This window comes from Spinacia oleracea, chromosome 1 (genome assembly GCF_020520425.1).
Source record: "Spinacia oleracea cultivar Varoflay chromosome 1, BTI_SOV_V1, whole genome shotgun sequence".
NCBI classification, from domain to species: Eukaryota; Viridiplantae; Streptophyta; class Magnoliopsida; order Caryophyllales; family Amaranthaceae; genus Spinacia; species Spinacia oleracea.
The window spans coordinates 59,361,680-59,389,151 of NC_079487.1; the positions used below are offsets into that span (position 1 = coordinate 59,361,680).

A 27,472-nucleotide genomic window follows, 5' to 3' on the forward strand; every position below is an offset into this window, starting at 1 on the left:
TAACCTGTCATCCAGACTTAATAATAGTAATTGGGTCATAAAGGTTGGATTATTTAGAAATATCGCATAGGTAGGCTTAATTAAAGAAAACCGGGTAAGGGTTGGATTAATAATTACAAATTTTCCTAAAAGTTATCCTTATATATGCAAAAGTTATCTATTTTTAGTAACAAATTTTTCTTTTCAATAAAAATATTTCTTCAAAATCACTAGTAATGGATAAAATTAATCATTTAACCCTTTAAAATGTTTATCTATCAATTTTTTTTAATATAATATAAAAATTACATAAAACTAAGTAAATATTACAAATAAATGGGGTAAAAGTTATTTTATTGTATAATAAATTTATTATATACCATATGCGAACAAAACTTTTTGAATTTGTTAATGCATCCATACAATTAATCCTCGTTATTCCTATATTAAATTATTCAAGTTTGATGCTAATACATGTTATACCAGAGGATACGGAGACGAGAGTTCAATGTTGTTAATTATACTTTGCGCTAAAAAATTTGAGCAACTTGTTTTTTTTTTCATTTTCAATATAAATCGTGACTAGTTGAGACCATTTTCATATTCTTAAATGTTTTAATACACGCCTTAATTTGTTAGGTAGTGTCAATTGTCAAATATACTCTGTTAATTAAGGACTAATTCAATATTTTTGTTTTTAATATATAGTTGTATCTTTCTTTGTATTATTGCTAGAATTACACGGCTTTGTTGAAAAGAAGACTGATTGATTCAATGTGCACGAAAACACATTCTACAACTATGTTTTATCATCTCCCACTTATAAATAACGATTTTTTCAGGAAATACTCATGAGTTTTGACGTAATTTACTAACTGCCCCTCGACTTTCAATAATACGTAAAATGCCTCTAAAAGAAAACTTAATATCCCAAGTACCCTTACTTTTCATGTGTCGTTAGTGCCCCATTAGCCCAAATTTCAATTCACCAAATACCCCTATTTTAAAACTTATTTCACCAAATACCCCTATTCGGAAACTTAATTCATCAAATACCCATATCTTTAAAGTACTCATTTTGATAGTCAACTTCTAGTTTTTGTGTTTGAAAAAGTAGTTGTTGGTTATTCTTTGCATATAAGTACCCCCGTTTTGCATTATGAAAAAGAAATACAGTAATTCAATGGCGAACTTAATAATTTAACATTATGAAGCAATAGTCACACTCGTACTCATTTTCTTCTTTGTAAATGTTGGTGGTATGTACAAATATATCGATCATCAATCATGACTACAAGGTTCAACAAAAAAAGTCTTTTTCCATTATTTGTCTGGACAAGGGACAAAAAATAAATAAATAGAAGAAAATTGAATGAAAGGCAGCGACCCATATGAATTTCACGTGATTCGTAGGGAACCCAGTTGGGTATAAGGTGGTTCATGCTGACACCGCAGCTAGCCTACTTGATCTTGAGGATCCACCCCTAAGAAGAGGGGTATTTACATACCAACAACCAAATATGGGTCACTTCGTATTATAGAAGTGAGGAGTGGGATGTCAGGTTGTTTGTTTACCAGAGCCATGCGAAAACACCCTCGCTACCTGGTCTGAAAGGTAAGAATATACTGTGCTAACATAAGATTTTCTCTGCAAGTTTCAGTTTCTTCATTATGTATGCACGCATTTATCAGCCTTTGTGTCTGCTCAACACTTGCAGAGATATTATATTAAAATGGACAAATTGTTCAAATTTATCTATATTGCTTTGGTTCGAGACACTTAGAATGCAAGTTTTATTTTGCAAGGGTAGTGAAATAGAGAACAAGGATATTGTTCTGTGGTATACCTTAGGATTCCATCACATACCTTGTCAGGAGGAGTTTCCGATCATGCCAACAGTGTCGTCAAACTTTTCTTTGAAGCTTGTCAATTTTTCTTGAGAAAAATTCAATCCTCGGAATGCCTCCAAACTTTGAAAAGGACCTCCCTGTTTTCTAGGAAGCTTCTTCAACTTCTTGAAAGGGTTATGATTATGAGCTTGAGTTTGTTATGCGTATGATTCTGCAACATGTAATGCAAATTCGCAATCTCAAAATTCCTAGTAGTGACACCCATTTCTTTTTCACCATGCAAACAGGGGTATTTATATACAAAGAATAACCAATGACTAATTTTTTAAAGACAAAAAATATCCGTTTAGCATCAAAATGGGTACTTTAAAGATATGGGTATTTGGTGAAATAAGTTTAAAGGTAGGGGTATTTGGTGAATTTGAAATTTGGGCTAACGGTGCACTAGCAAGTTAAAAGTAAGGGTATTTGGGGTATTAAGTTTTGTTTTAGGGTATTTTATATATTGTTGAAAGTCGGGGGGCAATTGGTGAATTACACCAAAACTCAGGGGCATTTCATGAAAAAACCGTATAAATAATGTCTTCAAATCAATTATGAAAATAAAAATATGTACAACCGTTTATATGCCTTGTGTGTGGTACAACTAAAGCTATTCGTTTTCTCATGGATGTTTTCATTGTGAAACGTAAATAAATAAAACACAACCTGATCTACGGTGAGATCCTAAAAACACATACAGAGTAACATTATGATTCAATTCGTGTTAATTATTTGGTTAAAACTTAAAGCCTTAAAAGTACCAAAAGTTAGCTCCTTCTTCCAAACCCTAACCAGCCGCCATCTTTGAATTACCTAGCGGCTCGCCGGTAATCTATCCCCTCATCCCTCTGATTGCCAACGACTCTGCTCTCCTAGGATGAATTTGTATCAAGTGTCAAAGATCCACAAAGCTGCATCGCCGCCCGCAAATTCAGAAAAGGAAATTCATCGATTCAGGTTAGGTTTGTGAGTTCCCTCACCATCCGTTTCTAAGAAGATGAAGTTGGGAATCAGGTTGTTGTTTTTCTTGCCTTTTGATTTTCAACCTCTCTAAATTATTGATTTTGAGTGTGTAGATTAGGAGTATAATTTAGAGCTCCTTTGGCGTTTCAGTGGGTCTTATTGTGGTGGTGTTGCTCTTCCTTGTTTGTTCCTTTTAATTTTGGGAAATTCTCTAAAACATTCGTCATCCTTCCCTCCAGAAATTCTAGGTTATTAAAACAGAAACCCCTCATTTCCCCCTTTATCTTCTTCGTATTTTCCCTCTCACCCCCTTCATTTCCTTCCTTAGATGAATCTACTACTTTTTCCTGAGTTTTTTTTTTCACTGTGGCAGAATGCATCGAGACTGCCACGTGGGTTTTGTATGTAACATAATATACTCTTATGTAACAGAAGACTGATGTTACATAAGTAATAAGTTTCTTCCTTTGTATGTTATTATTTAAACTAAAAATCTATATAATTATAAAGTAATGATGTCGATTTCTTTTGAAGATCAATGCAACCGGATTCTCTGTTCTTGAATATTCAGTTTTGGAAATTAAGAATTTGCATTATCCACCTCACATAAATATTCCACTCTATTTTGCATCTTTGGTGGGCCAATTGTTAGGAATTTGGTGAATGGTCCGAATTTTATTTTCTTCATCTTTTTACTTTGTGTTCCACTTTTTCCCGTGTTTTCCTGATCAAACTTAATTTATGTAATTTGAGTATTTAGTTTTTAGATACGGGGACAAGTTGTGAATGGTTTCTGGAACTCAACATGATGTATATGCTATATTACAGTAGTATACATGGTAGCTAACAGGTCAGCATTGTCTCATATATAGTCAGTTGTTTGTAGGAGTAGTATTCATGGTATCTAATAGGTCAGCATTGTCTCGTATATAGTCAGCTTTTTGTAGGAGCTACTAGAGTTAACCATAGTCATTATTATATTGGTTAATTAGGTTGAAATTACTGAAATAATGTTATATTAGAGGGAATTTGGATTATTAATGTTATTTTAGAGAAAGTGGCAAAATTTTTGTTACTATTGAGAATTTGCAAAAGTATAATGCTTCCATAGAGAATTTCCCTTTAATTTTTATATTTTTATGTTATGAGTAGCTTTTAGGAGCTTAAGGGGGATTTATGTTTCTCGCATTTTGGGGTAAATGATGTTTGTTCTAACAATTTGGAACAAATAGTTAGTCAGTTGGGAAATCCTATTGGTATTCTTAATTATGTAAGAAGTTTGAAGGATGAGGACAACAATTTCTACAAAAAGAATGCTACTGGTTTGGCTATTTCAAAATATTTTTTTGCTATCAAGATCTTGTCATTTGTATTGGTGAGTAATAAGGATAAGTCAGTTTTTTTGGGTCTTGTTCTATCCCTCAATATATGAACTTGGGTGCTTGCTTATCAAGGAGAAAGACTTTGATAAAGTGGGTTAGTTGTGCACAGCGGTGTTGTGTTATGATCCTGTTAAAAAACTATATGGAGGGAAGTGGCAGCTATATGGAGCTTAAAAAACTCAATCTATCTTTCAGGGATCTTGCACACGCACTTAAGATTGACCCTCAAAACCGAGAATTTCAGCTGAATCTTAAGGAGGTGACTTCTTTATTGGGTTGGTCTCCAGATTTTGTGGAAGATGCACTTGAAGTAGTTCAAGAGGAGGAGTTGTTTAAGGGAAGTGTCCAAAATGAGAAGGAGGAAAACAAAAGGAAGGAAAGAAGGGGACAAAGGAAGGAGGGCATACTCACATGTGTTCCGGTGTTAAGAATGACACCAAGATGGAAAAGAACGTTGTAGGAAAATTATTGAATGTAGAGGGTGAAGTCAACCCTACTAACCAAGATCACAGGCCCAACATTATTGACAACAATTCAGCTCTGAAATCTACTTTAGAAACAAAATACCCAAATCTTGCAGGGTTCAGGTTTCGATTTTCAAATCGAAAACGAATGGATTCTTATTTGCATCTCAGTCCATCAATGTATAGAGAGATTTCCAAGGAAAGAACATTATTTTTCTAATTTTCTTTTCAAAAGAAGATGATTAACATTCGAGTCCTCGATCCATCAAGGAAGATGGATTGTAATGAAACTCATGAAGGTAATACAACAATGAAGATTAGTCACCCTCTTGTTGAAGGGCATGATAGGTGTGAAACAACTCCAGAGTTGGCACAAGAAGATCCAGCTACAAGTGTGGTAATCCAAGCGTCAACGCGTGAAGCTACGTCATCTTTGATCCTTCCAAATGCAAAGTTTCGTCCCTGTTGAAGTGTCTTGTTCGTCCAGCCTATCCCTCCTCTCAAAACATCTCGTTGACTGTATCTTATCACTCTCGCCTAAGGTTAAGAAGAAAGAATGGGAATTTTAATTTGAAAGGTAGAAGGCCCTCAACTTTTACTAACTCTTTCTTTTGATGGGTAAGTATCGGTTCCAAAAGAAGTTTGTCCTGCCTCGTTGAAGACTCTTGGTATCCAGTTCTATCCCCCGTGTTTTAATTTTTAATGTGTAGTTCTTGGTTAGTTTATGTAATGGTTTAGCTATTGTAAAAAAAAAAGTGCCAAAAGTTAGAGTCAGATTATGTCTACATTCCTGCTACCATTCATGGCATCATCAAACAGAACTATGGTGTATGTAATCCTTACATTTCATTTGCAAGAAACTGGCGCTTCAGAAATATTTGTAATTACAAATCATGAATATTCGTATTTATTTTTCAAATGTACAGAGTAATACGTCAACACGACTTTTCATTTAAAGTTGGTGTTGAATAAATATTGTACAACAGAGTAAAAAAAATTGAAAATGCTTAAATTTACTTTGTATAATGTTCAAGTTATCTATTTTCTATTGATAAAATCTTCACTTTAAAACATTATCCCTTCAAAAAACTAATAGTACTTCGTAATGTATAAAGGTAAATCATGTAACCCTTAATAATCGCAATTTTTTTGCTGCGCCCGTGTAAAGACAGAGTTGGCTATACCCCCCATCCACTGGCTATACGGCTATACCCCATCCACTGGATATACCCCATCCAAAACGACGTCATTTAGTGTTGTTTAAGATGAACATTAATATACTGGTTTGAAAATGAATATTTATCATTTTGGAAATGAACATTTATTTATTTATTTAGAAATGAACATTTACTATTTTGCAAACGAACATTTATTTATTTATTTGGAAATAAACATTTATCTACTCATTTAAAGATGAACGTTTATCTAATTATATGGAAATCCTCATTTATTCAACCAATTTAAAATTGATCATTTATCTACTGATTGTGAAATGAGTTAACTAATTTTAAAATGGACATAGTTATTGTATTACACTCTTATTACATTGAACATATATTTACATATAATGTGCAATTAAAACATGTCAAATAACATATTTTACCAAAAAATTAACATCTTAGACGTTGCTTATGTAAAATTGTACTTGAATTACAAGATAACAAATCATACTCTTAACTTTTTCTATATTTTCCATCTTGAATCTTACTTTTGATGTAGTCTCGAGTTATGATACTTTTGAATGTGTCTATGAAGTGTGATTTGAACACAATATTTGACCTTCACGGTTTCAATTTCCTCATTGTTGCAGGCTGAAAATGAAAACAGTAAGTAATTTGATATGATGAACACGACTAATTTAAAAATGAACATTTACTGATTTGAAAATATGAGCATGCAAAATGTTTAAATGATAATATACAAGAATACTCAATGTGAATTAAAAAAAAATTGTGCTTATACTTGATCGAACATTCAACCTTTTATAAACGTACATGCTCAAAATGAATTTTAACATGTTGAACTGTTATCATATAAATCAAGCACTATTTACATGATAATTATTTTATAAATGAAAATAATACTTCTTCAAAATAAAAATACACAATTTATGTGTTTACTAAAGTTAATATGAAAATGTATTTTTGAAAATGAAGAGAGAACTTATAAAAAATGAACTTAAATAGTTATACATACTACACATTCACATATGAACATCATACCTCTTACTTTTTTATAATTTGAACGTAAAAATTTATGATAATGAACATTTTATTATCAAAATAATCATTTTTAAGTTCCACAACTTAATCAATTAAGTTAACCATCATAAGTTTAATCTTTATAAAAAGTAGATGTGAACATCATAATCTCACAAAATGAACATCAATGATTTCAAAATATACATAACCATAGATTGAGATAAACCTTATAATTCAAAGATTTGAACAAAAATAAAATTCTTGATCTGAATATTTTGAAGAAATGTGGCAAGCAAAAAGAGAGAGAAAATATAGATTTCAATCAGAAACTTTCTAAATCACCTCACATTGGAAATATATTTTTAAGACGAATGACAATATTATATGGAATAAAAAAGAACATTATATTCCCAGAAAATGAACGTTATTTAGCTTCAAATTTCAATCATCAAGTATGCATTTAATATTAATAATAAATAGATATGAACATCATAATCTCACAAAACAACATCAGAGCTTTTCCAAATTAACATAATAATAAACTAACATGAACCTTTACAAATTCTAGATCTAAAAAAATAAAAAATTAGATTTGAATTTTTTTTAGAAGAAATTTGATAAGAAAAGTGAGAGAAAATAGAGCCTTCAACAGAAAATTCTAAATGCATTAACAAAATTAATTTCAAGACAAGTGAAAATATTATAAGCACCAGAAATGAACATTATTAAGTTGCATAACTCAATCTACAAACACAAATTTAATCTTAATAAATAAGAATATATATAAACATTTGAATATCAAAAAACGAACCTAATCAACATTCGATCATATGAACCTAAAAAAAAATATAAATCTGAACAATTAATAACCAACATTTTAGATTTTTTTGGGGGGAAAAAGTTGGCAAGAAAATTGAGATGTCAACCAGTTTTTTTTTTTTTTTTGACATAGGCTAAATTTTACATAAATAAAGAGGTTTACACAACTACATACTAAATTCTACAACAAAACTAAGGTCTTTATAGACCATTACACATATTAAACCAACAAAGTACACATGGACAAACAATGAAAGGGCAATGTGATCTTCTCGCTTGAGCCCGTGATTGTTGAAAATGCCTTGCTTACACCACCTTTGATGCGGTGTCCTGCCAAGGCAATTTGCGACCGAGTTTTCTTTATAGTAGATGGTGCTGATGATAGGCCACTTACGACTAGGAGACTCTTGGAAGAACCTGCAGAACTTGGGAAACAAGGAAAGGAACGACAGAGAAACCATGCTACGGCCTAGGCTCATAGACCTTGTGTATTGCACACAAGCATCGAAATAGAACTTGTTTAGCATGCTATGAAACCCCATAAAATGGGGAGCAGCGTTCAGATACTGGTTTTTGATAGCACTAAGAACAACTCTCAACGCTAACCAAAAAGAAGGGATAACAAAAGCTACCCTCCACGGCCAAAGGAACTCCCAAACCCAATAACAATGGACTTTCCCATAGTCCATTTCCCCTTCCTGAATCAAACAACTAACACTACAACCCCCAAGCCTATACCCAAATCCAAAGGACATGAACTCCATTATTCCAACATCGGCTACGGTTGAGGGAGGACACACCTGGCCACACATTAATGAAGGAAATAGTGCCCTTGGTCCAAGTATGCATATAATATTAAGTCTAATAAATGCGGTTCAGTATTAATTAACAAGTTAATAATTCAGTGAGATCAAGTGAACTGAATGCCTAGCTAGAGGCCGCTTCAGTTCAAGTGGAATTAATTATATTAATCCACAACTTACTCTTGACTGAACCCGTAGGGTCACACAAATAGTACGTAAACGGATCAAGTATTTAATGGCATTAAATACTCCATCTATGGATATTCGGAACTGACGGATCTTGGTTTCAGTGGGAGCTGAGATCGTCACAAGCAAGAAATGAATACTCCGGAAACGATGATATTGCCGGAAACGGAAATATGGATCGTATCGGAAATATAAATATTATCCAAGTCGTAGATGTTGCCGGACACGGAAACATGGTACGTATCGGAAAATATTATTGGAAATGGAAATATTACTGGAATAAGAAATATTGCCGGAAACGGAAATATTGTCAGAATCGGAAATATTATCGGAATCGGAAAATAATTCCGGAAACGGAAATATTAAATATTTGTTCAAAACGGAAATTAATTCCGGAATCGGAAATATTAAATATTGTTCGTATCGGAAATGAATTCCGGAACCGGGAATTTAATCGGAAGTGCATCGTTCGAATTAAGCATCGGACGAGGCTTGCTAGACGAAGGACCAGCACGAAGCCAGACCCACGCCCAACAAGCCGAGCGCCCAACACGAAGGCCACAAGCCTCGCCAGGCCCAGCGCAAGGCCAGGCCCAGCAAGGCTGCTGGCGCGCGTGCTGAGCGTGCTCGTGGGCTGCGAGGCAGCGCTCATGCGTGTGGGCCGCAAGGCTTGCGCGGTGCGTGCTTCCCTCGTGGTCGTGCGACGCTCGTGTTCGTAACGAATCCTAATCCTATCGGAATTCGTGCATTGATTAAATCCTAATCCTAAAAGATTAAATTTATTATTTAGAGTTCTAATAGGATTCTAATTAATAAATCCATATCCTAGTAGGATTAGAATTCCTTTTCATAAACTCTATAAATATAGACCTAGGGTCACATATTTAACAGACGATAATTGAAGTATTCTAAAGGTAAGATTTTGAAGCAAAAATCAGCCAAACACTTGCAACCTATTAGCCGAAAATCCTAGTAACCTTAAGGGCGATTCTAGTTGGTCAAGCTTAAGGCGGATCCGGACGTGCTGTGGACTATCTACGGAGGGATGACACTTGGAGTCCTAAAGACTTGTTCTTGTTCGGTTCGGGCGCAGCTAGGGAGGGCACGCTACAAAGTGTGCATCTAAATTATGCTAAATGATTATGTGTAAATAATATGTTTCCTGGCTTTATGGTTTTTCCGCATGATTTATGTTTTGTCATATGTATCATAACCTAACAGTGGTATCACGAGCCTCTTATTATTTTCATAATCTAAATTGCATAAACATGGTTAAATTTTACAAATTTGCAAAGAATTAAAAGGGGTGATTAATTTTCGTAATTGTTAATTAATTGCAAATTGCGTTTATTTAATTATATGTACGCAGTTTTTCGGCAGTTTCTTCGTTACTCATCCAAATCGAGTGATGTTTGTGTCAATTCTGCATGTAAAAGGCATTCTAAAATTTTGACAAAAATAGTAATTTTCGGCCGAACCCAGAATTCCCAAATTCGAAGCCTAACTATGACTTTTCGGAGGTTTTAGTTTTTCGAACGCAAAAGTTTGTAAATTTAAGATGTTAAATTAAATATTTGCGATTCTTGTTGATAAATCTTGAATCTTTGATTGACCTACTGTATATGTTTAACAAGTTTGAATGCCTAGCCTTGTTAATTATACAACCTAATTTGTAATTATGAATAATTTGTTGAAATTCGAATAATTTAGAATTAATTTGATTTTCATAATTAATTAATAATTTAATTAGGTACCAATGATTAAAAACCACCATAAAAATTGTTAATTTGTGTTAAATTTTAAATTTTTATGACCTAGATTTGAATCCATGTTAATCGGAAATTAATTGATTAATAAATTTTCGATTTTTCGCCCTAAATTATGAAATTAATATGATTTATTAATTTGTCATTAATTTTGGAAATAAAAGTTTTAATTTTTATGCAATTCACTCATAAAACTTGCACGCACAAAGTAATGGACGCTACGTGTTACCTTTAAGGGGTGTTGTATAGTGCGGGCATGCGACGACGAGCAAGGGAGCTCGTCGCCCATGCGGTACGAATGCAACGAGCAAGGCGAGTAGCACGCTAGCACAAGGCAGCAGCCCTGCCTTGCGTCGAGTGTTGCGATGATGCATGGGCGGATGGGCGAAGAAGCAAGGCGAGCGAGTAAAGGCAGGCGCGCGCGCGGGCAGCGAGGGGTGCCTCGCAGCACGAGCGCTGCCTCGCCCAGCCTCGCCAAGCAGTTGCTCCGCTACGAAGCCAACGAGCAATGCTGCGCGCAAGCGTGGCTTGGCTTGCTACGTTTGCGCGTGGCTGCTGCTCGTGCCTTGCTGTGCGATCACTCGTGAGGGGCGATGCTGCCTCGTGGACTCGACGGGGCATGGGCGCAAGACCATGGCCTCGTCTTGACCTGATTGATGCGTTTTGAATTTAATTTTTAATTTTCAGTTCGGAAACAATTTTAATTAATTTTAAAATTCGTAATTTAAATTGTTTTCTTGGATTTTAATTTTGAATATTATAATGATTATAAATTTTATTTATACTAATTATTTTACTAAAATTAAATCTTGAATTAATTTAAATTCGTTTAATTCAACTGAAATAAATTAAATTAATGGATTCGATTATAAATTTATATGAGCTTTAAATTTTAATTAAATTTGTATGTTTCCGGTTAGACTAGAAATACATTTTTATGTTTAAAATTAGTAAAGCATATGAATTTATTGGTTTAAGTGGGAGCATTTTTAGTCATAAACTCTTGATTAGGTCTAGAAATCCTTTAAGGTTAAACAACTTGATTAGAATTAATAAGGACTCAATAGTTGGTAGATTATTGGTGCCCTTAATTAATTGCTGCAAATATTTATGTGATGCATAACGTGTTTTACTAACCAGCTATGTGGGCCATTCATGATAATGAATGGGTGAATGGTATATATTGTATATGTAATGTTTTGCAGGTTATGGAGTGACTAGTATGGCCCAAATAGGATAGAAAATATGGTATGCGTACCATTAATTTGAATGTAATTGGTCTAATGCACCAAATTTGTTTTTCAATTTAAATATGGTCTGCGTACCATCAAATAGTTGTAATTAGTTTAATTATAGCTTATCCTATTTGAAGAAAATGGCGCCTCCCACGGTGAAATTCAAGACGAAGTTACCATTTTCGAGACGGACTTTGAAGTTGAAGCTTCAAGATGAAGTCGGGCCATACTAGATCACATTTATCTTATGCATGCTTTAAGTTATTTATTGCTTCAAATATATCTTAATTATGCATGAGATTGTGGCTTGATTATGTTGTATGATTAAGGATTTTAGTTCACTTAAAATCTAACCAACATAGTAAGAGCCTTAAGTTCCAAACTTAAAAATTGAGTTAAAAGGTGCCATGCCAAAATAAATACTTGCTTGGATATCCTTTACATCAATCTAGTAATAGTTTTCGCTCAGCGAGGTGTTACTTATTGGTCCTAAAGGGGTAAAGTACACAAATAATTGTGAGTACATGTTAGTTTTGGTGAAACTCAACGATATAAGTAAGGAGTCCTTTTATGTCGTGGCCAAATCGATAGGTTTACCTAATAAGTTCTTAGACGTACCTATCAACCAAGAGTAGTTTCTAGACTATTAGCAAAAGGTTTTTGCTTACCTAAAATGTTTTAGAATTGAGTCAAAATACATAATGTGCTTAATTCTTCAATGGTTTTAGGGTCTTGGAATCATTTTATTCACACCTGCCGGAATAATAAAATCGAATAAAATGCAAATAACTTGTTTGAATTGCATGATTGCTTTAATTTTCAAGTTATTACTCATGATAAATGTTTAGACTTTGCATGCTTCAATGTATGTTTTAATTATTGTTTATAATTAAATATCTTGCACTGCAGTAAATCCTTTTAGAAAGGTAACAATAAATTTCCTCAATTGGTAGTGAATCCAAGAACGATTCACGGAAATGAGAGATGTGAGCAATTTAAAATGTACGTTTCTTTTAGCGACTTTTATGGTTGTTTTCGAGTATCAAAGTCGAATGGCAAACCGATTGGTGCTTGTGAATTCAAAATACAATGTAGTTTTGAGATCATAAAGCATTGAGTTTAAACGCTCAGCTTTACCAATGGTTAACAACCTAATATCTTTGTCCATTTAATTCTCGAATGAGTGTAGTCCCTAGACATTCGAATAGATTGATGCTTAGAGAACTTTAGAAGCTTCTGGTAAGATCATCTAGTTGAAGCAAAACATTCAACATAAATAAAATGGTAAGAACTTTGTTGGAGTGACATTGGACATGTCTAAACAAAGTATAAAAGTCAACACTAGAGAATTCAATTCTTAAGGCTATAAGAAAGGGTACAAGAAATAGGAAAACAAGGAACAAATGAAAGGAATTTACAGTTCCGTTTCTACCTTAAAGTTTATGTTTAAAGAAAAGTGACCTAGCAATCAAACTTCCTTGGTATCATATACCGCTTGAGGTTCTTACTTCGGTAATAACTTAAACAATGGAAGCTAGGCTACACTAATGGCCTACAAGTGGGAAATGAAGCATGGTAATGCTACATTAGTTGTAGGGTCATCTGGTTTGTTTTAAGTCCTTTAAAAGGCTGGAACTTAATGGCTATTTTGTTCCATAATCAGCATACCTAAATTTCTATTTTCAAACACAGAAAGACTCACATTCAGAAGAACAAAAACAATGTTTGTTTGTTTATTTGAATGAAATGGTCATTTACGGGTTGAGTCAATATGCTTGATTAAAACAAACAAATCTTTAACAATAAAACTTTACTAGGTTCAAATCAATCTCTTGATTTGAGTTCCACTAACCTTTAGCATTGTTGCTTAGACCATATCAACAAGTTAACATTCAAAAGCTCTATTTTGATGGACTTTTGAAAGTTCATTGATTTCTAAATCAATTTAAGACAACTAGTCTTACTTGTTGAAAGTAACAAAAGATATGAACTATTGTTAGAACGCCTAGACAATAGAGTTCAAAGCTAAAGAAAGGTTTTATGACTTTATTATTTCACACAGATTTGAGTGAATATAGGTTTATTTACTCAATGTGATATAAGTTTGAATCTGTTTGGCTAGTTCAAAGATTCAGAAGTATAAATCCCACTTGGTAAGAAATCATAAAGATCTAGGATAGATCATGTTAATGATTGCTTGAGACCAAAAATGATCATCAATGATTGTGTGTTGTAATTTCACAATCTAGCTCCATGAGATATGGCATATCTAAGTGGAATGATCGAAGTTAATTAGTACTTGATTCGATCAATGATGAATCATAAAGACTTTTCCTATAATTTCTAAAACAAAATGCTTAACTACCACCAAACTAAACCAAATTCGTCAAAGCTATTGAAAAGTAATTTCAGGATATCTTTTCAATTATATATATCTAAAGAGTTGCTAAACTCAGTGGGAGCTTAGTGTTTGTTATTCAACAAACTAAGGCCCAAGTATAGATATATGTTTCATTGTGATTTATTCAAATGAGACACAAGGGTATTGTTTCTACCACTAATTTTTGAGAACATAATGTTTGTTTGCTCGAAATAATGTCCTTTTGGAGATTCTTTCCAAAATGACAAGTGGGAGAAAATAGACCTCGAAAGTCTTCGAGGCGAACAACAAACATAAACGGACATTCCGGAGGCTTTTCGAAGTGCTTCAAAAAATTCGAACTTATTCCTTAAGGACTTTAGAAGTGGCTTTTAAAGAATAGACATCTCCTAGAAGACTTTACAAGTGCTTCAAGGAGAACAAATATTCAAAGGACTTTCAAGTGGCTATTGATATTCTATTGTTTGATGTTCTATACCCATGTAGGCATAGAGTTAAAGTCACTGAAACTATGAGATTCTTCTATTAGATAGTGAAGAAACATAGAGTTCAGGTCACTAAAGCTATGCGATTCTTCTATTAGATAGTGAAGAAACCTACAACTTGCAGTCAAACTATTATCGTGAGTTTGTGACCTGTGAGAAAGCTATGACGAAACCCAGATTCCCTAAAAAGGTTAGAGGCCATATATAGACTCAAATGTTTTAAATGGTTAGAGGCCATAAAACATACTCAATGTTTTGATGACAAAATTGAAATTTTGTTGATTTGCAATAATAGTTTCACACCTATTGGTTGCAAGTTTGTTTTAAGGATAAAAACCATCAAACATGGAATTGTGTTCACACATAAAGCTAGATTAGTTGCTAAAGATTACAAGCAAATTCACGACGTAGATTGTGTTGAAGCCTCATGCAAAATCGTAATGCTTAAGTCTATAATTCAAGCAATGATTGCATATTGGTACATATGGCAATTGGATGACTAAACGTATTCCTCAATCAAATGTTGGAAGAAAACTATGTACATGGCATGTCATAGGATTTGTGGATCCAAATAAATGCTTGAAAAGGAATGCTAGCTTATGAAATCTAAGTACAGATTTAAGCAAGCAATTGGGAATTGGAACTGTATTTTAGTGAAGCTAATAAGCATTTTAGTTTCATAAAATGTACATGATTCTTATAGATGTATAAGAAGTTTATGGGAGTACATAAAAACTTAATTGATCCTATGTGTATCACACACATATCTCTCTATTGTGAAATAACATTCAAATGCTAATGACTTAGATTTGAAATTATTCATCAATGATGGACCAAGGCGAAACTTACTACATACTGGGTATTAAGATCTATTTATAAAGATCTTATATTAATGTTTTGGATTAAGTAATGGCATTTACTTAATCAAACACGAAAGACTCCATTGGAGATATTCGACCCATGTGAATAAATCTAAGTAAAGAATGTTTGAACTATGTATAAGCATTTACTAAGTTAAACATCAAAGGATCTAAGTAAGATTCTTAACCTATATTATATGTCAAAGAATTTAGCTGGATTTAGTATCTACTGAAACTAGATGAGCTAAAGTTACATGAATAGAATTCAATTGGGAATTATTCTGCAAAAGAATTTATCATGTATGATATAATATGAGGATCGCCAAAAACGTATCGTATGACTTTAGGCATGACGAACATATACCAATCTCTATTGATCTAAGTGAAGATCAACTAGATTGAGATCAAGAATACTTATGGTACTTGAAAAGGTACATAGGAATAGTTCTTGATTCAAGGAAATAAAGATATGCTAAATATTGATGCTACACGCATAAACACTGGCAAAGGATCAAGCAAGACCCTTTGGAGTTAACCATTGATAAGGACGAGCTATAGAGCATCGTGTTTTGAAATGGCAACATGGATTGGAGACCATGAGTTGTGGCGTGGGATATTAAAATATTAATTTCTATGTTCTAAGATATAGCTGGAAAGTATTCCACATATCTGTGAACTGCTTGGATAAGTAATTCCAAACAAAGCATCACTAGCAACCTATAAAGTTGAAGTAAAAGTACTTATTGCCTAAGAAGCAATAAAACAGGGTTGTTTATGTTAAAGAGTTCTTCACTGAACTTGGGTAGATCACATGTCTGCTGGCTTGATGGTTATTCATTGAAATATGCGTAGAACCACTCTTGAAGCAAGAAAATACTAGATCACAAAATAAACATACTCAAAAGATCTTATCATCTATCTCGAAGAACATTCGATGAAAAGGATATTAAGATTGGCAAAGCATGATAACTAAAACTATGCAACAAGTGAGAAACAACACTCACATTGTGGCACTGGAAATCAAGCATAGCTTTGAATTCCATGAACTATTTTGAAGATGGGTTTGAGGCCGCCCATGGTTGTAAAACATTGGGTTTGAACATTTATCATATATGAAATGTATTTTCATATTCCATTTAATCTTGGTTTAGTATTAAATGATGAGTCCCTTCAATTTGATGAAATATTCAAGATAGACTGTCAGGACCAGTCCTGTGACTAAGAAATGTCTATCAAGTGAACTTGAATGTCAAAAGTTGAAAATGGTCCCTGGTCGGAGTTTTCTATAAAGATGGACGCATAGAAAACGTTAGACGACTAGAATGCAAGATGACTAGTAGTTCTGTTTCTTTAACTATGTGGACATGGCGATGTCGCAATCATTTGCATAGATACTTACTTTGGGAAGACTAGTATCGGACAGACCTATGAAACTTTACTGTAAGAGATGAAAATCTGTCATAAGTAAATTTCATTAAAATTATTAGACACTAAATCCTCAATACCTGAGTGATTTGAGATTACTTGTTTGAGAACTGGTTACTTTGACGTTGACCAACCATCGCACCGTAAAAGGAGGCTATAAAGGCAACGCTCAGGTAATCACCTATCAAACGAAGTCTAATCTCAAGATCGCAAGATTGGGATTGTCCTCCCATAAATCGGGATGAGATGCTTAAAAGTTGTACAAGGCCACTCGGAGAGCTAGAAACTGTAAAATGCATGGCTGTGCTCGGATGAATCATAGGCTATGATTATCTGTTTATTTGATCAGTTGAATTCTGAAACCGAGAAACACCTCTGGACATAATAAGGATGACAACTGTTACCTTATGTTCAAGAGCAAGCATCGAGCGACATAGGAATTAGGTAATGCACACTTGTCCCTAAGGACAAGTGGGAGACTGAAGGAAATAGTGCCCTTGGTCCAAGTATGCATATAATATTAAGTCTAATAAATGCGGTTCAGTATTAATTAACAAGTTAATAATTCACTGAGATCAAGTGAGCTGAATGCCTAGCTAGAGGCCGCTTCAGTTCAAGTGGAATTAATTATATTAATCCACAGCTTACTCCTGACTGAACCCGTAGGGTCACACAAATAGTACGTAAACGGATCAAGTATTTAATGGCATTAAATACTCCATCTATGGATATTCGGAATCGACGGATCTTGGTTTCAGTGGGAGCTGAGATCGTCACAAGCAAGAAATGAATACTTCGGAAACGATGATATTGCCGGAAACGGAAATATGGATCGTATCGGTAATATAAATATTATCCAAGTCGTAGATGTTGCCGGAAACGGAAACATGGTACGTATCGGAAAATATTATTGGAAATGGAAATATTACTGGAATCAGAAATATTGCCGGAAACGGAAATATTGTCAGAATCGGAAATATTATCGGAATCGGAAAATAATTCCGGGAACGGAAATATTAAATATTTGTTCGAAACGGAAATTAATTCCGGAATCGGAAATATTAAATATTGTTCGTATCGGAAATGAATTCCGGAACCGGGAATTTAATCGGAAGCGCATCGTACGAATTAAGCATCGGACGAGGCTTGCTAGACGAAGGACCAGCACGAAGCCAGGCCCACGCCCAGCAAGCCGAGCGCCCAACACGAAGGCCACAAGCCTCGCCAGGCCCAGCGCAAGGCCAGGCCCAGCAAGGCTGAGCGTGTGGGCCGCAAGGTTTGCGCGGTGCGTGCTTCCCTCGTGGTCGTGCGACGCTCGTGTTCGTAACGAATCCTAATCCTATCGGAATTCGTGCATTAATTAAATCCTAATCCTAAAAGATTAAATTTATTATTTAGAGTTCTAATAAGATTCTAATTAATAAATCCATATCCTAGTAGGATTATAATTCCTTTCCATAAACTCTATAAATATAGACCTAGGGTCACATATTTAACAGACGATAATTGAAGTATTCTAAAGGTATGATTTTGAAGCAAAAATCAGCCAAACACTTGCAACCTATTAGCCGAAAATCCTAGTAACCTTAAGGGCGATTCTAGTTGGTCAAGCTTAAGGCGGATCCGGACGTGCTGTGGACTACTTGGAGTCCTAAAGATTTGTTCTTGTTCGGTTCGGGCGCAGCTAGGGTGGGCACGCTACAAAGTGTATGCATCTAAATTATGCTAAATGATTATGTGTAAATAATATGTTTCCTGACTTTATGGTTTTTCCGCATGATTTATGTTTTGTCATATGTATCATAACCTAACAATTAACTCCCCCCACCTAACAACCAACCTCGGCCCGCCATTTGAACAACCTTAACGGGGTTAAACCACCTACAAACTGGACATACCTTCATGATACATTCAAACAACACCAGAAAACTAAGACGAACACCACAACCAACAATCTTATACGGACAACACATACCAAACCCAAGAAGAAACCAACACAAAACTGCCCAGATCAAAGTAGTACGCCAAAACATATTAAAATCAGACCTAAAGAGTAAGACAAGGCAAAGAAGGGGAGGTATGGGCACAAGCACAAGAGGAAAATTTTAACCCAAAACTGAAAACCTAAACTAACCTTTACCTTTACCGTCAAGGTCGGGGTGGTTCGACACTACAAGGCGGCGGCAACTACCTTTATTGTCAAGATCGGGGTGGTTCGACACTACAAGACTGCGGTACTACCTTTACCGACCAGATCGGGGTGGTCCGACACACACAAAACGGGGCGATTAGAAAGACTTGGGAAAAAAACAAGCCACTTAAAAAATGCCTTGGAAAAACCAAGCGAAAACAGGTACCAACACAAATAAATAAAACTCAACCCGAAAACTTCACGATTCCAAATCGAAAAATTAAACCCTAACTCTAAAAGTTTACCTTTACCGACGACCGGTGGCAACGATTAAAGAAGGCTAGAAAAGACGCTTAGGTTGAGAGCTTGACCCGATCGATTACCTCCAAACCCAAAACAAGAACTTTGCTTGGCCAATCTGGATACACGAACAAGAAACCCTAAAAAATCCGAGGACCGCCTACAAGAAACGGCGCCGGCGACAACAAGATCCGGCAAGAAGACAACACACTAAGAGGAGGTAGAAACTTTTTCGGAAAAAGCTTGGCTCCGTCTTCGTCTTCCCTGCCGGATAACACCCTTCAATTACAAATACACACTCTAACGATGATGAAGGAGGATCGTCGGCGGCCATTTAGCAAGCGGCAACCACCAGCGAGCTACCTAAGGGAGCGGCTAGGGTTAGGGTTTGGGTAGAGAGAAGGCAGAGGAAAACTTTTTAGAGAGAGAAATGGAACTCTATACTTTTCACCAGATTTTATTTTAAATCACTTACTGAGTACATATTAACAAAATTAATTTTACGAAAAATAAAAATATTATACACAACAAAAATGAACATTTTATTCTCGAATATGAACATTATAAAATTCCATAACTTAATAAAAAATTCATATATTTAATCTTCATAATAAAGTTATGAACATCAGAATCTCACAAAATGAACACAACCATGTATAAATATGAACATTTTGAAAAATCTGGTCTGAACAAAAAAAAATTCTAGATCCGGTTTTATAAGAAATTTTGCAACAAAATGAAGATTCAACCAGATATTGTCGTATCCACAGGTTACGACGCATTGGATGAACATGTCGGATGTGAGACCAGGCGACGGACATACAGGTTATAAGCGACAAAGGTCGAGAGATAAAAGAATAGGTTTAGTTCGGAGCCCAAGGCCCAAGATCTAAGCGCCGTCAAGCAGGGGTTGAAATAGTCAAGGGAGTAGCTAGAGATCACGTAGATCGTTGGAGAGAAACAAGAGACGTGGAGACGTTTGCAACTAACGATCTCCTACTTCTTAAGGATTCCCTCAAATAACTTAGCCGTTGGACTCAAGCTATATAACCAGGAAGTGACGACCATCAAAGGGCACGTGAACTCAAGCATTCAAACAACCTTAAAGCATTATTCAGTTTTTGTCTATTATTAAGCAATCACTGTATTAATTTCCATTCTAGTAAAGTACACTTTTTACTTAGTTTCTTAGGTCATCTAGTGAATTGGTAGCCTCATACTTACCCGTAGTTTTTTCCCTATTCCTGGGTTTTCCGCGTCAAAATCTCCTTCTGTCGTCTCTCTTTATCGCTTTCCGTATTTATTTTCTTAGTTAGTGTCGACCCAAGCCAAGTGTCGCCCCTATATGAAATTTGGTATAAACTGTTTGGCGCCGTCTGTGGGGACATTAGCTAGGTTTCTCATAAAACGTTCCCTCAAAAAACACCCCTCTTAAAATGACTTCCGGAGATATAACACTCGCAAAGATGAAAGCAGCCTACGACAAGGCCCAAGCAGAGTTGGCTCGTGAGAAAGCAGAAAACTCCCGTGTCATAGCCCAGAACGAGCAACTCGCATCCGAAAACTTGTCCTCTAAGGCCTCTGTGGAGAATCTTCAGAAAGAGCTAGAATCCGCAAAAGTACCAGTCGCTTTTCTAAACCGGTGGGAAGGCAAGGCAGCTGACGATCGAGATGCACGGGGAGGAAGATTTGATCCTGTCCGAAGATGAGACCACTGAAGAGTTGGATGGAGCAACGGCGGACCCCGTATGCCGTCGCCCGAAGAAGATGGATTCACACTTGAAGAAGCAGTGTTCGTTGATGTTGAAATTATGATGACCAAGCTACCAGGAGCACCTACGCTAGTGGAGACAGAACCAACCGACGGGTACGCAGCATCGCCCTTCTGTGAAGAGAGACAGTCCCGCACCAGCTACGACTACCCATTTGGACCACCCTCTACGACAGAACATCCGACCCCTACAGGCATGTCAACGTCTATAAGCAGCGGATGTGGAAGATCGACATTCCATGGGACCTGGTCAAACCTGTCATGTGAAAATCCTTCGGAGGGACCCTCGACGGAGCAGCACTGAAGTGGCTCATGAACATCACCCCCATATTCATATCCTGAATTGTTGACTTGATCAACGCCTTTTATCAACAGTCTGGTAGCAGTCGTCAACTAGAGAAATAGACGAGGGACCTTTATCGGTTGGTCCAAGCTCCCACCGAGTCGGTACGCCATTACTTTAACCGTTTCAATTGTGAAAAAATTAGTATCAAAAATTGTGATGTCAAGACAGCTATCGGAGTTGTACCGGGAAATCACCAAATATCCCTGCGCAACGTTCGAGGAGGTTAGATCCAGAGCCTGTGCCCATATGCGCATCGAAGACGACGAGGCCACCCGGACGACAGTACCGCGACCAGCAGGGGGCATCAGCGATAGGCGATCGTACACCCCGAGGAACAAAAGTTGGCGACACCAACCATACAATCTCCAAAACCAGGTACAAAATGTCAATCAATATAATGATACTAACAATGTTTACATGAATGAACGAGCCGATCACCTTGATATCTCCGAGTACAGCTTCAATGTCGACATTGGAGGCGTCGTCAACGCCCTTCAAAATGTAGGTGGAACCGTCAGATGGCCCAGAAAGAGGGACAGACCAGACTCCATGAAGGACATGAGAAAATGGTGTGAATTCCATCGCGACAACGGCTACGAAACCGAGGAATGCATCTCCCTTAAAAAGGAGGTCGCATATCTTCTGAAGTGGGGACACTTTGAAGGAGCTGGTAAGCGACAAGGGGGAGGAGACATACAACAAAGAGAACACCACCCAGCCTAACCCAGCGTTTAGCAACGACACACCATCCCCGCCAAAATTCAACAAAGTGGTAAACGCTATTTCTTGTGGTTCGGATATTTGTGGACTAACCTCTTCTGCAGCTAAAAAGATTAACAGGGGAGAATTTGGAGCCATCAAAGAGGGGCAGATCGAGGAAGAAATCACACTCGACAAGTCTCTCGCAGCAATGTCAATCACCTTCGACGACTCAGATTCAGTGGACGCACATCAGGAACATCGTGATGGATTAGTAATATCGGCAACGCTCTGATAAAAAGGATATTGTCGACAACGGTAGCTTAGCAAACGTGTTGTTCTTGGAGGCCCTACAGGAAATGGGGCTCGAGGAAAAGAACATAGTCAGGAGGTCGACGATATTAGTAGGGTTCAATGGAGAATAGCCGAGGACGGTCGGAGAGATATCACTGCCGACATATGCAGAAGGTGTTAACATCATGACCAAATTCAACGTCGTCGACTACCCGTCAGCATACAACATCATCCTAGGGCGACCGTGGATCCACAATATGAAAGGAGTGTCGTCAACATACCATCAGTCAATAAATTCCCAACCAAATGGGGGGTCATGGAAATCAAAGGACATCAGCGAGTTGCCAAACGATGCTACGAAACCGCATTGAAACCTTTAAAATCATCCATCTAGCAATTACAGCCAGGGTCGAGAGCAGATGAACCGGAAGACCAACAGATCGACGAAACTGTATTAGACCCCACGAAACTTGACTAAGTCATGCGGATCGGAGCGTCACTGCTTGACAGCATCAGAAGTCGGATAGTGACATTCCTAAGAGAAAACATGGACTGCTTCGCTTGGTCGCACGAGCATATGACAGGAATCACCCCGGACGTCATCACCCACAAACTCAACGTCGACCCCAACTTCAAACCAATCAAACATAAATGATAGAAGTTCGCACCTGAAAGGAATAAAATCATAGACGAAGAGGTCCAAAAGTTAATTGAATCAGGGAAGATAAGGGAGGTCAAGTATCCAGACTGGTTAGCAAACGTAGTCGTCGTCAGCAAGAAAAATGGAAAATGGAGGTCTGCATCGACTTCAAAGACATCAACAAAGCCTGCCCAAAAGATCCGTAAGCCGCACATTGACGCTATGATCGACGCCACTGCCGGTCACGAGTTGTTAACGTTCATGGACGCATACTCAGGATACAACCAGATCCTTATGCACTCGGAGGATCAAGAGAAAACAGCTTTTGTAACAGACATGCCTTTCGGTCTTAAAAATGCAGGTGCGACGTACCAACAACTGGTCAACAACATGTTCAAGGACCAACTCGGAGACACGATGGAGGTCTACATCGACGATATGTTTGTTAAATCAAAGAAAGCAGATGACCACGTGGAAGACCTGCGACAATCCTTTGAAATATTGAGGAAATACGGTATGAAACTAAACCCAACTAAATGTTCTTTTGGAGTATCTGCAGGAAAATTCTTGGGCTACATCGTCATTCAACGAGGAATCAAGGCGAGTCCAGACCAAGTACGAGCGATCATCAACATCCAGTCACCCAAACACATAAAAGAGGTAAAACGCTTGACAGGAAGAGTGGCAGCATTAAACCGCTTTATTTCTAGGTCGTCAGACAAATGTCGATTATTCTACGACGTTTTACGAAAAAAATAAATGGTTCAATTGGTCTGACGACCACGAAATAGCTTTACAAAACCTCAAAAAATATTTGATGTCGCCACCCCTCATGTCCAAGCCCAAGGAAGGTGAAGTCTTACAACTTTACCTTGTCGTCAACACAGCAGCATTCAGCGCGGTGCTAGCCCGAGAAGACGAGACACAACAGCTGCCCATCTACTACATCTGTAAGTCTCTGTTAGAAGAGGAGACCAGGTACTCAACTCTCGAAAAACTCGTTTTAGCACTCGTCACTGCTGCCAAAAAACTAAGACATTATTTTAAAACCCACCAAATAGTGGTGATGACTAACTACCCCATTAAGTCTGTAATGCGTAGGCCAGAACTCACGGGTCGCATGGGAAAATGGAAAATTTCACTAGGAGGATTTGACATCAAATATCAACCAAGGACGGCAGTAAATTCGCAGGCCCTAGCTGACTTTGTGGCTGACTTCATCCTCGACTTGGAGAAAATTGCAGACGACGAGGTGAAACACATCAACAGCGTGGACAAAAGTGGAACGTGGACACTCTTCGTCGACGGATCTTCCAACTTTCGAGGAGCAGGATTGGGTGTCATGCTGAAATCACCACAAGGGGACATGATAGCACAGCCCATATGATGCAACTTTAAAGAAACAAACAACGAAGCAGAATACGAGGCACTGCTGGAATGACACTAGCTGAAAACCTAGGAGCTAGTGGACTCAACATCTTCAGCGACTCCCAACTGATCGTCAATCAAATTAATGGCGAATACGAAGCCAAAAACCTCAAAATGACCTTGTACCTCGAAAAAGCCAAAAAACTAACCAAAATATTCGAAACCTTCTCCATTAAACAGGTACCACGAGACCAAAACACACAGGCCGACGCACTCGCAAATTTAGGATCCGGACTCAAAAAATCACCATTCTCGACCATACCATTAGTACACCTGTTGTCGCCCACCATAGACAAAGAAATTCCACCCGACGCTAGCCTCATCCTATCAACCACAAACACAGAAAGCTGGACAAAGCCCATCCTCGATTACCTCACACATGAAACCCTTCCCAACGACAAGTTTGAGGCCAGAAAAATCCTTTTTAAAGCCTCACGGTATTTTATTTTGCAAGGTGTCTTATTTAAAACATTAGCCAATGGAATGATGATGAGATGCGCAGACAAAGCAGAATTGGAAGGATTACTCGGACAATACCACGAAGGAGAATGCGGAGGACACGAAGGAGGACGAAACTTATCAAATAGGATCAAAAGGAACGGCTACTACTGGCAACGATGTTCATAGATGCCATGAGGTACGTCGCCAAGTGAGATAAATGCCAAAGGCATGCAGGTATGACACATAAACCATCTGAATTCTTACATCCAACTTTAACACCTTGGCCTTTCATGAAGTGGGGGATGGACATCTTTGGTAAACTACCCGTCGCCTCAGGACAAAAGGACTTCATGTTAGCACTAACATATTATTTTTCTAAGTGGATAGAATCAGGTGCGTTCCAACAAGTAAGGGACAAAGAAGTATGTTTGTTTATTTGGACTAACATCATATGCAGCTTCGGAGTACCTTCAAAAATCATACGCGGTAACGGATCGCATTTCATAAGCGACAAGACAAGAGCTTTCTACAAGACATGGAACATCGAGCTGAAGACGTCGACGGCGAGATGCCCCCAAGAGAACGGTCAAGCAGAGTCCATCGAAAAAACGATGATTGCATCACTAAAGAAGCGTCTAGGCGACAAGAAAGGGCGGTGGGCAGAAGAACTTCCCTCCATCCTATGGGCTAATAGGACAACACCTAGGACGGCGACGGGGCAGACGCCTTTCTCACTCGTCTACGGGTCCGAAGCCGCACTACCCCTAGAAGTGAAACTGCCCAGCGCAAGATACAGTCTTATGACGCCAGAGCAAAACGACGTAGAACTAAGTGAGAATTTGGACAACACAGAAGATCTAAAGGAAGCAGCGCTGATAAGGATGACGTCCCAACAACAGATCGTCGCGAAGTGTTTCAACAAGAACGTCAAGGCGAAGATCTTCAAGGAAGGCGACTGGGTGCTGCGCAAAGTGTTCCAAAACACCAAGGACTTTAACGCAGGTAAACTGGCACCAGCATGGGAGGGGCCATACTTGATCGGTGGCAAAGGGGTATACAGACTTGCCACAAAGGACGGAAAGTTGGTCCCCCAAAGCTGGAACGCCACCCATCTCAAACTTTACCATTTTTGAACTGTCGTCGTTCACAGTTTTATCAGCTTTTACGTTTTCTTTTTGTTTTCTTCCTTTATGTCACTTGTCGCTTTCATTTACTCACAACCATTACTAACTTAGGCATCGGAGGGCCGTTGGGGTTATTCTTCTAGTGACCCTTGTTCGTCTCACAGGCTAAACAATCGATAGACTCCAAGACGTAAGCGACAGAAGACAAAAAAAAAACAACGCGATCAAACAGCAAATGACGTCGCTGTTAGGTTATGATACATATGACAATTCATAAATCATGCGGAAAAACCATAAAACCAGGAAAGCATATTATTTACACATAATCATTTAGCATAGTTTAGATGCATACACTTTGTTGCGTGCCTTCCCTAGCTGCGCCCGAACCGAACAAGAACAAGTCTTTAGGACTCCAAGTGTCGTCCCTCCGTAGATAGTCCACAGCACGTCCGGATCCGCCTTAAGCTTGACCAACTAGGATCGCCCTTAAGGTACTTAGAATTTTCGGCTAGTATAGGCAATTGTATGACTGAATTTTTGCTCTCAAAAATCACTTTGAATACTTGAATACTCTATACAAAATAATGACCCTAGGCCTTTATTTATAGAGGTATGGAAAGGGAATCGTAATCCTATTAGGATACGAATTAATTAAACTAGAAGCCTAATAGAATTCTTATTTAATTAATTCATCCTTTTAGGTTTAGGAATTTAATCATTAGTCGAAACCTGATAGCTTTAGGATTCGTATAGCACACCAACACACACGCACGCACAGCAGCCCACGAGGGGCGCCATGCGCGCGCGCGCAGCCCGCGAGCTCGCAGCCCATTGCTGCGAGGCCCACACGCTGCCGCAGCGTTGGCGCGCGCTGGGCCTGCCTTGCGGTGGGCCTGGCGCAGCCTTGGCTGGTGCTTTGTGGCGCGCTGGCTTGCTGGGCGATGGTCCGGCTTCGTGCTGAGCCTTCGTCTGGCAGGCCTCGTCCGATGCTAATTCGTACGATACGCTTCCGATTAATTTCCCGATTCCGGAATTCATTTCCGATACGAACAATATTTAATATTTCCGATTCCGGAATTAATTTCCGTTTCGAACAAATATTTAATATTTCCGTTTCCGGAATTATTTTCCGATTCCGATAATATTTCCGATTCTGACAATATTTCCGTTTTCGGCAATATTTCCGATTCCGGCAATATTTCCATTTCCGATAATATTTTCCGATACGTACCATGTTTCCGTTTCCGGCAACATCTACGACTTGGATAATATTTATATTTCCGATACGATCCATATTTCCGTTTCCGGCAATATAATCGTTTCCAGAGTATTCATTTCTTGCGTGTGACGATCTCAGCTCCCACTAAAACCAAGATCCGTCGATTCCGAATATCCATAGATGGAGTATTTAATGCCATTAAATACTTGATCCGTTTACGTACTATTTGTGTGACCCT

General features: G+C 37.5%; 1 protein-coding gene and 1 long non-coding RNA gene across 3 annotated transcripts; one reads left to right on the plus strand and one right to left on the minus strand.

Annotated features, from left to right (window-relative positions):
• The first annotated feature begins 2,449 nt into the window (after window positions 1-2,449).
• LOC110796749 (uncharacterized) lies at window positions 2,450-5,600 on the plus strand. Of its 2 annotated transcripts, none has more exons than XM_056841620.1 (2): window positions 2,450-2,886; window positions 4,413-5,600. In XM_056841620.1, exons 1-2 carry the CDS (start codon window positions 2,870-2,872, stop codon window positions 4,675-4,677), a joined length of 282 nt encoding a protein of 93 aa, XP_056697598.1. In that variant the 5' UTR covers window positions 2,450-2,869; the 3' UTR covers window positions 4,678-5,600. The 2 variants fall into 2 exon arrangements, with proteins under 2 accessions (XP_056697598.1, XP_056697563.1); XM_056841585.1 differs by having other exon boundaries at window positions 2,484-2,829.
• A 603-nt stretch (window positions 5,601-6,203) lies between these two features.
• On the minus strand, window positions 6,204-7,840 carry LOC130465897 (uncharacterized). Its single transcript, XR_008925911.1, has 2 exons — window positions 7,694-7,840; window positions 6,204-6,492 (listed from the first exon to the last, which is right to left on the minus strand). It is a non-coding gene; the product is annotated as an uncharacterized lncRNA (long non-coding RNA).
• Window positions 7,841-27,472: the final 19,632 nt, after the last annotated feature.

Excerpts from the sequence above, each read along its gene's own strand:
- LOC110796749 (XM_056841585.1), top strand. The coding sequence starts at position 2,750 with ATGAATTTGTATCAAGTGTCAAAGATCCACAAAGCTGCATCGCCGCCC. Across the intron at positions 2,830-4,412 it reads AAGGAAATTCATCGATTCAG|GGATCTTGCACACGCACTTA; the intron begins GTTAGGTTTGTG and ends TCTATCTTTCAG.